We start from the raw sequence: 11299 nt of genomic DNA on the forward strand, positions 1-11299 counted from the left end.
CATGTCATATAACCCACCTTGCCTACCCTACAAGGTTCCATCCAAAAAAGGTGCCGGAACTCCATTCTGGGCATTCTATGAGTTAAAAAAAAGCCCTGTTCACATGTATGATCACATTAAATAGGAAAATAAGACTATAATGGATTCCAGTGGGATCTTACTGTAGTATAAAAGGTTTAGAACTTGTCTCCTAATTTTTCTTACTTTAAAGATCTGGGTAGAGAAAGTTTACAAAAGTAAACGTGGTTTTTTTTTAAACAAACATTGTTTCCTGATTTAATAAGGCTTTTAGTAAAGACGTTTACTTATGTAACCAATTCATTTTTAGTAGTTGAGAAGAATTCATTCCAGAATTGTAAAGCTGTCTCCAAATCAATGGAGCGAATAGAAATAAATATTCTCTCTTTGCTGCTGTTTCTTTTTTTATTTTTATTTTCCAGAGAATTTCTTGGGCAGGGTTGGATGAAATTGGATAAAAATGAAAGAACACCTTACATTATGAAAACCAGCCAACATTTTAACGATGTGAGTTGTCATAGAAATAGAGAATACTTCCTAAGAATACAAGAATGGTAGATTAAAAATATTTCTGTGACCCTAAAAGTTACCAAAGGATTCCAGTTTTCCTGAAGAGTAGCTAAGGAGTTTGATAGGAAGCATTTTAAAAAGTAGAATCTTAAGAAATCTGCTGAGATTGCCAAACAATGGCAAAAGAAACTAAATTACATTTTATTAAGAGTATATAAAATGAATTGTTCCTTATTATTTTGATTTCTTATTTCTGCCTAGATGTCATATTGATTTTTTGCTCCTAGTAGGCTATTGGACTCTATTGTAAAGAGTTTCCTTTGCTATCTCTTCAATAATTTCTGTGTTTTGTTTTATTTTATTAGAGGTTTTTGCAATTTAACACCTCTCAAATGTGTTATCAGTATTTCAAATATTCTTGATGGGTACCAGGTTGGAAAGGGTTGCCCGATAGCTTTTCATCATTTTTGTGATATATGTTTTGTTTGCTAATAGCCAGACATATTTATATCATTAATGGTGTTTAATTCAGTCTTGTAAATGCAAATATTTATGGCGCTAGTTCTTTCATTTAGATGAGCAACCTTGTAGCATCCCAAATTATGAATTACACTGATATCAGTTCCCGTGCTAATGCCATTGAGAAATGGGTTGCAGTGGCAGATATTTGCCGATGTATACACAACTACAATGGTGTCCTTGAAATCACATCAGCCTTGAACAGAAGTGCAATCTACAGACTAAAGAAAACCTGGGCAAAGGTTTCTAAACAAGTAAGTAATTAATACAGATTGAGACTTTTCATGAAAACTGATAACTGTTCAGCACCATATTACTTTCATCATGAGAAAATTGTGCAGTTTATTGAAACCTAATATTTTGGTATCCTTTTCATAAGGGTGCATTTCTGGATTCATTACCCTAACGGTTTAAATATTATTCTTGTAAAAATACATGTTTTTCATGTAAATGTCTCATGCAGCCATAGATTCAATTAAACAATTTTATGATGCACCTATTTCAGTACTGTTATATTTAGCATGTGGTAGGACAGAATTCTGACTTTATGTGTATGTGAACAAGTTGAACAAAGCAATGAATACACATATAAAGTTTTTCTATGCCAACCTCTTATTTTGGGGCTATGTTTAATGATGATTACTTGAAGAACTACACATTTCTTTGAAGCTAAATTCTTGTTTAGGAAGCATTTTCTGTGTTGTATTACATTTTTATCATTTTTGTTTGTAGACTAAAGCTCTTATGGATAAACTTCAAAAGATTGTGTCATCTGAGGGAAGATTTAAAAATCTGAGAGAAACACTCAAGAAGTACGTCTCTTATTTTGTTCTAATTATTGTATGATTTAAAATTTGCATCTGTAGGACTATTTTTTTTTTATTTTATTAAATTTATATACCGCCCTTTCCCGAAGGACTCAGGGCGGTTTACAGGGCATTTAAAACAACCAATACAAAAGTTAAAAACAAATTAAAAAAAGATTAAATCATCCCTAGAATTAAAAACCCCAGTTAAAAATTCTCAGCCTGGGCCGGAAAGCTCGAAGAGCCAGGTTTTCAGGTCCCAGCGAAATGTGCGGAGGTCGGGGGCAGTCCTAAGCTCCACGGGCAGCTGGTTCCAGAGGGCAGGCGCACCCACAGAGAAGGCCCTTCCCCTGGGTGTTATCCGCCGACAATCTTTTATCGGCGGCACCCTGAGAAGACCCTCCCTGTGGGAACGCACTGGACGAAGGGAGCTTGATGCCGGCAGCAGGTGTTCCCTCAGATATCCCGGACCCAAGCCTTTATAGGTCATCACCAGCACCTTGAATCTCACCCGGAGGGCAACCGGAAGCCAATGCAGCTCGCGGAGTAGAGGTGTTACATGGGAGTATCGGGAAACCCCCATCACAACTCACGCGGCCGCATTCTGCACCAGTTGAAGCCTCCGAGTGGTTCTCAAGGGCAGCCCCATGTAGAGAGCGTTGCAGTAGTCTAAACAGGAGGTCACGAGCGCATGAGTGACTGTGCGTATGGCATCTCGGTCCAGATAGGGTCGCAACTGGCGCACCAGGTGAACCTGGGCAAAAGCCCCCCTGGTCACGGCTCCTATATGGTCTTCAAAATTGAGCCATGAATCCAGGAGGACGCCCAAGTTGCGAGCCCTATCAACGGGCTAAAAATATAAAAAGCATTATTCTTTTGATTCTTCAACCTAGCAGTCACAGAGACAATTTTTATTTAAACCTGAAATCAGAACTATGTCAGAGATAGCTAATTTGGCTTCACTTCCATATTCTTGGTCTCTCTTCAGGAAGGACTCCGTCTCTTTTTCTCCTGCTTCTTAACCTCAGCTGATTTTTCTCCCTAATATCTGTGTAATGAACAAATCAGAAGATATCAATGGTTTTGTGACCTTTTGATTTAGCCAGGAAAGATACAGAACTGAAATAGGAATGGCTCTTTTTACCATCACATCCCTGGCACATTGGACTACCGCCCTGATTTGTAGAATGGAAGCTTCTGTTACAAAGTTGTTCCCCTTGAGTCCAAAACTGTCCTTTTGCAGTTCTTCCATGCAGGAGGAATCAAGGAATGTTTGTTCTGTGCAGGATAAGTTAGAGAAAAATAACCCCAGCTTCATTGAGCATATAATGTATGCAAGAGACGATAAAGAAGAAACTTGACATCTCTTCTTTGAGGAAAATGACTCACTGAAGTAATGATATTTTGGGGTTTTTTGCACAAGAATATGTGAGAGGAAAAAGGGTACTTTTTGAATTGGTGCGTGTCCTACCTATAGTCTACAGGCTGGAGGTTGCCTTGTTATTCACACACTTAATTCCCTACAATTAATCAAATTAATTAAAATAGTACATTAACAATCAAATCTGAAAGTTAAAAACAACTCTGTTATGCCATGAATTCAGCCTAATAAATATAGTATTTTCTAAGGCTGTTGTCCTAAGTATCCATATTTGGAGTAGTTTCTGCTAGATATTATGCAAAGTATAAAACTATTTATTTACCATACATTTTGATAGCGAAAAGTGAGGAAAGATTATCTGTAACTCATAATCCTGACAGCTGTCATTTCTTATCCTGCAGTTGCAACCCTCCTTCGGTGCCATATCTTGGGATGTACCTCACAGATTTGGCTTTTATTGAAGAAGGAACACCAAACGTTACTGAAGAAGGCCTCGTCAATTTTTCTAAAATGCGAATGGTAATTTTTTTATACAGGTTTTTTAAAAAAATTATAAGGATTTATAGGTAACAGTATATAAGATTATATTTCATAGTGCGGATAGAAATTAAAAAGCAATTGTTGATACTTGTATTTACACTCAATGTTCTATCACCATCTACTGGCATATTTTGGAGAATCAGTATTATAGTCTTGATTAGCCAAATTCCCATTACATCCATAACATAGACATTGACCCAATCAAATCTCCTTTGTGTCTCTGGCAACACAAAATCACTCTTAAACTGGATTAAAAAGCACCATTTTGGCAATAGAGAATCCATGCCCATTTTTTGCATATTTTTTAAACCCACACTAGTTAAATGTAAGTCAGGACAAAATTAATCTACCCAATAAAACATTGAACACTCAAACCCACTCAAAAACCCATATTGCATACCCTCTCTTAAAAAGGATCTGGAGAGAAAGAACCACAGAAAAAATATTCTCTACTGCAGAATTTAGGCTGAAACCTAGTGGCATCAGATATACCTCCCTAACTCTCGTTGGCTGCAGTTGATAAGCCACACGCATTGTTGCCTGTTTGGATAATCAGGACATGCTGTTAGGAAAACAGTTGTATAAAATTGAAAATTCTATATAGAAAAGTTAGAACTCAATTTTAGAATTCTAAAATTCAACAAGGAATGATTATTGATGCTTGCTTATTTAACAGATATCGCATATTATCAGGGAAATACGTCAATTCCAACAGGCTTCCTATCGAATAGAGCATCAACAAAAGGTACAATATTTTCATATCTCTTTTTACTACAGTATAAAGTTTTTACCTTATTCTGGATATATTAATAAATGCTGCACCATATTTTTTTATCAGCAAGGTAGGTGAAGAGATTTGTGATTTAAAGTTTAATTCAGCATTATACTGGTGTAGGCTTTCATGGCCGGTATCTATTGGTCAGTGTTGGGTTTCAAAGCTTAGTGATCATGCTGAGATAACTGAATTCCTGATGTTAAACACCAGCAACTTAAAACCAGTCCTAAGTTACCACAGACCCAGAAGTACTTATGACCAGATTCAAAGTTCTGCCAACTGCCCCTCCTCATGGATCCATAATTGCATTTTGGCTGTTTATAGCATCTCATTGGTTACATGACTGTGATTTATGACTTTTTTTGCCGGAAACTGGCATTTGCAGCTGGTCCTCAACTTATGATCACAACTGAGCCTAAAATTGCCACTGCTAAGCAAAATAGGTGTTAAGTGAGTTTTGCCCCATTTTATGACTTTTCTTGCCACAGTTGTTAAGTGAATCACTTAAGTGAATCACTTAAGTTAGTAACAGGGTTATTAAGTGAATATGGCTTCCCCATTAACTTTGCTTGTCAGAAGGTCACAAAAGGTGTTCACGTGACCCTGGGACACTGCCACTGTTATAAATAAATGCCACTTGCCAAGCTTGATTGTGAATTTTGATCGGGATGCTGCAATGGTAGTAACTGTGAAAAATGGTCAAAAGTCACTTTTTAATGCCATTGTAATTTTGATTGGTCATTAAACAAATTGGTATAAGTTGAGGACTACCTGTACTTTTCTGGCAAAAAACACTCATTATGGGCAGTGGATTTGTTAAACGACCACAGCAGTCACTTAACAACTGCAGATTCGCTTAATGACCATGGTGATTCACTTAATGACCACCACAAATGCTGTAAAATGGAATTAGTTATGTGATGTCCTGTTTACTGACTGGCACAACTTACAACTGTAATTCTGGGCTCTGGAGTACCTATATTCAGAGGCAATGTGATCTACAATAGTAATTAAGCTGACTTTGTAATAATGCCGCTTGGGGGTGTGTGTGAAAGCCCTAATAAGCAGGCATATACATAGAATGAAGGCTACTGCTAAGCTTGTAAGCTGCCCTGAGTCTTCGGAGAAGGGCGGGATATAAATGGAATTAAAATAAAAATAAAAAATAAAATAAAATATAACAGCTGGTGGGGTGGGGGGCAAGGGGAGAACAGAGTGGCACAAGCTGTATCCCAATATTTGCTGAAGCTCTCCTTCTTTTGTGCATGTGTGTAATGTGACCACCTAGAAAAGGAGAAGGGTTTGCATTGTGACACCATGATCAGCTGATGCCACTTAAGATCCCTTGCTGCCATCTGGACACTGCTGGCTACTATTCACGATTTCTTTTTGCGTTACCATACAAGCCAAAGAGGAAACATAAAACAAAACATGGGTTCCTTCTCTAGATTGATCTGTATAAGTAGCAGTCACTTTGCATTGAGTGAGATGATGTGGAGAAGAAGGTGATTTTAGCCACATTGCTTAGATAGAGGTTACGGCAAGTTAAATTGTCTGACTGAGGCCCATGACCTCCTACCATCTGCATTAAAAAAAGTGTTTCTTTTCTTTTCTAAATTACGTATCTGCTTCCTCTCTTGTTTGTATGAAGATCGAAACATCTCATTTTGAGAAAAACTATAATTCTATTCAAGAAAGTGTATAATGATTCCAACATCACCAAACAATTGTTTCATATTATTGCTTTCCCAGGTCACTCAGTACTTGTTGGACAAAAGTCTCATCATAGATGAGGACACACTGTACGAACTATCTCTAACAATTGAGCCCAGACTGCCAGCCTGAGAAATTAATATTATTCTTCAGCTATCAAGAACTTAGTTTAATGGAAAAATTATGCATGGCACGCCTCTGAAGAATGCAAGGGGCAAAAGCTGGGAAAAATTGAAGTTCCCTTCTCAATTAAAGGGATGCAGAGTCTCACAGAGATACCTTTTCAGAGAGTTGGAGAAATGGAGCCACATAGCAAAAATGTGGGTCAAATGGTTGTAACTTGACAGAAGTAAAAAGATTTCAAAACAATTAAAGGACTAAAGAAAAGGTGGGCAATAACTGTACTGAGCCAGTCAAGGAGACAGCAGACCGAAATATGAGTACAATGTTTTGCTTGAGTTGAATAAATAATAGCATGCCACTAGAGGAAGAAATCTTGTCTAACTATCTTTGGATGCAATTCAAAAAGCATGCTTTATTTAGGTATTTTGACCAAATTTGCACTTTATCAAGTCTATTGTAAATGAAAGAGTATTTGTAGAAGCATCAATGTAATACATAACAGCATTATTTCCTGTATAATTCATTCAGTATAATCCATTCGACATGGTGAGAGATATCAAAGCAGGCAAGAGGCATCTCCCTGTTTTGATACCCTTTGTGGACACCACTAAAACTGTTCATTTTAACTGAAGATGTCTGTTCATAAATTAATTTTCCTATATTTACTTTTTCAAAACTGAAAGAAGACTGAAGAATATCAGTGTGCCATTATAAATACTAGCTTAATATTCTAAATATATTATTCATTCTCTAATCATAGCAATATGTGAAATCATCTGGTATGCAAATTAATGCACTGTCTTGCATGGTTGCTCAATATACAAGCTTAGAAGGGACCAGTTTGATATTGCAATGTTGTGGCAGCCCTGTCTCTAGATTAGTCTCTTTGGTAATTTGTACTTTGTTTTCCAATAGCACATTTCTCATATAACTTTTGTTAAAGTAGATATGTCTTAATGAGATTGTGATGTCTTCTCCTATGCACTAGTAGATGAAATGAGTGGGTGTGGGGGGGGGGGGTTCATAGTGGAAAGTAGTTCCAAGCAAATATCCTGTTATAAGGATTGACCTTTTGCCTTTTGACCTCCATTCCATTGAAGACAATAAGTAACCCTCATTTCTGTACTGGTGTCAGAGGCTAATGACTTATAGTCAGTAGGTTAACCTGAGAAATAATATGAATAAATCATATATAATTTTGTTGTTCTGATGGATTTTCATGCTCTTTAGAACAAGTTATGAAGGTGTAGACTTTCTGAATGTTACTTTTTCATGGATAACACTACACGCTATGATCACTGTTCTTGGCACTATAATATCATTTAACTACGATTGAGCTTCACATAACTAGGCTAGCAGCAACAAGCATATATTTCTGATTTTGCATGTGTCTGCATACAATCATGAGTCCAGGATCGCCTTAATTATAAAATTATAAAAGCCAGTTTCTATAAGTGTAGCTTGCATTCAAACAGTTGCTCTGTCACATACATTAATAAAAAAACCCATATTTTCTTCTAAAAAAAAGAAAATTTCCAATACTGAACAGTATATATACTCTACTGCTTACGGTATATAGAATTTTGTGCAAGCATATTTGGATTGCAGCCATGATCTTATAAGAATTACAAATTATTTTGTATATTCACTTGTATTTTTGCTATGTCAATCTGTGTATATTACATTCCCTCACCATAAATTCTAGATTACAAGATTGTTTGAACAGCAGTAATTTGTCAAATCCTTGGAAAGTAAAAACATATTTATCCTATTTTTTTAAACTTTGAAAGAGTAAATAATATTTTAATCTCACATTCTCCGTATAGACTTTAGAAGGAAGAATATGTTTAAATATTTGTTGCTGAAAGTACTTAGGAAGAAAAAATATTTTTGTTTAACTGACTTGAATAAGTTACTAACAGATTTTTTTTTAAGTCTATGGAGATTAGATTGAAAAAGTGTGCTTTTCCAAGGAGTCAAAGCCAGCAGATGAAATATCCCCTTAACCCTCCTCAGGAGTACTACTGTTTAAAAAAGGATGATCATTTGGTTATATTTGAGATTTTATTATTTAGTGCTAAACTCTGACAATGGAAAATTAATCTGTGTGGCTTTTTTTCATCTCCATTTCTAGTATATTGCCAGCCCAGAAAATCTAGTTTTGTCTAATTACAAATCCCATCCATTATCTGCTCAGTAGGAAATTTAATCTTTCTAAAGCGCTCTTTTTATATAACTACATGCGTGGCTGCACATTTAAAGGAATTATAAAATACTCTGTTAAGTTTTCAGAAGAACTTAAATAGGAATGCTATAGGCATGTTTAAGTATTTCTGGTTAACGAATATGGTAAATTGCAGTGTGAACAATGTTATTTATAAATATTTGTTTATTATCTTTTGTTGAGGATGATTGTTCCTTTCAGAAAAAGATAATAGCAGTCTGAGCATGATAAACAGAAAGCATGAATTATATGACCGCCAGATAATTTACTGATATTTTCGCTGTTTTAATATTTTTTAAAATTTCATGCACCAGTTATTTAACAGAAGTACACTAATTTCCAAGCCAATATTTTTTAGTTATTTTCTTTCTCCTAGAGTGAATCAGCTTTCCTTCTTCACAAATTCCATATAGAACCTATATATTATTTTGAGAGAATTGTTTGTGACATGTAGTGATTGGTAATTTATTTTGATTTCCTTGTATTTCATTTTATAATATTAGCTTTGTCCTTTCAGGGGGCACTTTGTCTATTTTGGATTCTAAGTGCAGCCGAAGGTGCTTATATCTGTTTTTATCCTATTTAATTTACGTATTCTATTAAATTATATGATAACTCTTATTCTGTGTGATCCTTGTTTTCTGATCTTTTTCTTCAAAATCTTTAGCAAGCTTAAATTGACCTATTTCTGCCATCATGAGTGGAGTAGACAGTATATTCCTACTGAATATTCAGTACCATCTAGCATTATCCTAAAATGTAGTTCCTAGAAGATTTAATTAAAGAAAACAAGTTCAAAGTATATTAAAATCATTAATGTATTATTTCATTTGGATAGATTCTGTATTGTGGACCTTCCATTCAAACAAAATCGAAAATCACAACTTCTCTTTTTCTAACTACAGTCTGTTGTGATATCCTTGACATTCTATTCATTTATTATTTCTGTTGCAGTTTCTTGAATAAATGCCAATAGATTTAAATTGTGTTGATGAAATAAAAAAGTAGTAGTAGTACTTTTCCAACCTAATCTGCTAAATACATCATTGTATCTCTAGCAGTTGTTTAGCTATATCTTAGTGACAAAGTTATCCCGTTTGCAAAATAACTATATAGTACAATATGGTATATCACTCAAATAGCCTTTTAAAATAGCAATTTTTTAATAAAAAAAATTAATGGCCCAGTAATGCTTCATTATAACTAAAAAGAATCCTATAAACTTTTTCAGATCAGCAATATTATCAGTATTGGTTAAGAAAAAACCAGTTCAAATTAAATGGCTTTTATCACTTCTTTAAAAGCTTATGTTAATGCGTTTTATGCAAATTAAGATATGATGTCAAGAGCCTATTTTTGCCTGCCTGATTTATCTTATAGACAGGAATATTCCTTATGTCACCATACATAATGACCAGTTGGGGGGTGGAGAGCTGTAATCTTGTCTTAAAGTGATTTCGATTACAGCCAAATCAGCCTCAACCATTTTGACATTTTGCCTGTTCTAATATTGCATTCATATTTTTAAATTTTTAGTTTAGGTCTCTTGCTTTCCACCTCTCTTATTGGGTAGTTTCTCTGAGAAAGATCTTCATGGTGGACACACAACAGACAAATCTTCAGATTATTTTTCACAATGGATTAATCTTGATGAGAACTAGTATGGGAGATAACATACATTTCAGTGTACTAGTGGACCTCCTGTGTGTTTCTACAAACCTCCTTACTTTTAGACATTTAAAAGTTTAATAAACTTGAAATATTAAATTATAATAAAATATGTAAATACTGAAAATTTAATATGGTTGCTTACATTCTGTGGAATGCCAGGAGAAGCAGGTAGGTCTATAATTCTTTTCTAAAATCCACAGGAGGATTGATTCAGGTCCATCTAGCTTATTCTAAAGATCCACTGCTGATATAGAGAATCACCGCCAAAAGACATACAGCTATTACTCTCCAACGTAGGCTAGGATACCACCAAACCTCTAGTCAATGTCAGTCTATATGTGGTCTATAATTGGTATGTTGATGAATCTCCCTTTGTTCTGCATTCCCAAGAAGACATTAAAAGATGTTCTCCATCTAACAGAACTCTACAATCCTGACCAATTTATAGGTTATTTTTCAGCCGTAAATTCTAGACCTCCTTTTAGAGGCAATGGTTATGTAGCTGCTCATTTCCCAAACTGAAAGATTAGATTAGATTTAGATTTATTGAATTTATATGCCGCCCTTCTCCCTAAGGACTCAGGGCGGCTCACAACAAAAAATTTAAGAAACATGGAATACAAAATTTAAAAAAGAATTAAACAGTAAATGTAATAGATACATGACAATTTAACTCAATAAAAGCCAAATTTAAAAAACATAGCCCAGACCCGCTTGTTGGAATAACCAAGTCTTCAGGTCACGGTGGAAAGACCGAAGGTCAGGGACCGTCCGCAGCTCCAGAGGCAGTTCATTCCAGAGGGTCGGCGCGCTCACAGAGAAGGTGTGTCTGCCATCTGTCACTTGTTTACACATTTATTTATTTGAAGGATTTACATGGCTGCCAATTCAAACAATGTATTGTGGACAATGTATGATAAGTGAATAAATAATCATGTCAAAAATAATACTGATTAAAAGTAGATAAACCAAAACAGACAACTAATTGGTGATGGGATGTATATTGAAATTCATTGCAC

The 11299-nt window shown here is 35.2% G+C and overlaps 1 protein-coding gene across 1 annotated transcript in view; it reads left to right on the plus strand.

Annotated features, from left to right (window-relative positions):
* RASGRF2 (Ras protein specific guanine nucleotide releasing factor 2) overlaps positions 1–6436 on the plus strand; it is a gene marked incomplete at its 5' end in the record, with an annotated part of 132787 nt that extends 126351 nt beyond the window's left edge. Inside the window, 6 exons of the mRNA XM_081316573.1 lie at positions 441–525; positions 1104–1301; positions 1780–1859; positions 3636–3753; positions 4451–4519; positions 6302–6436. Of these exons, the coding sequence (XP_081172699.1) occupies positions 441–525; positions 1104–1301; positions 1780–1859; positions 3636–3753; positions 4451–4519; positions 6302–6394 (643 nt within the window). The 3' untranslated portion in view covers positions 6395–6436. The remainder of the gene's footprint in view (positions 1–440; positions 526–1103; positions 1302–1779; positions 1860–3635; positions 3754–4450; positions 4520–6301) is intronic.
* Positions 6437–11299: the final 4863 nt, after the last annotated feature.

Source organism: Vipera berus (genome assembly GCF_964194415.1).
Source record: "Vipera berus genome assembly, chromosome: 2".
Taxonomy (NCBI): domain Eukaryota; kingdom Metazoa; phylum Chordata; class Lepidosauria; order Squamata; family Viperidae; genus Vipera; species Vipera berus.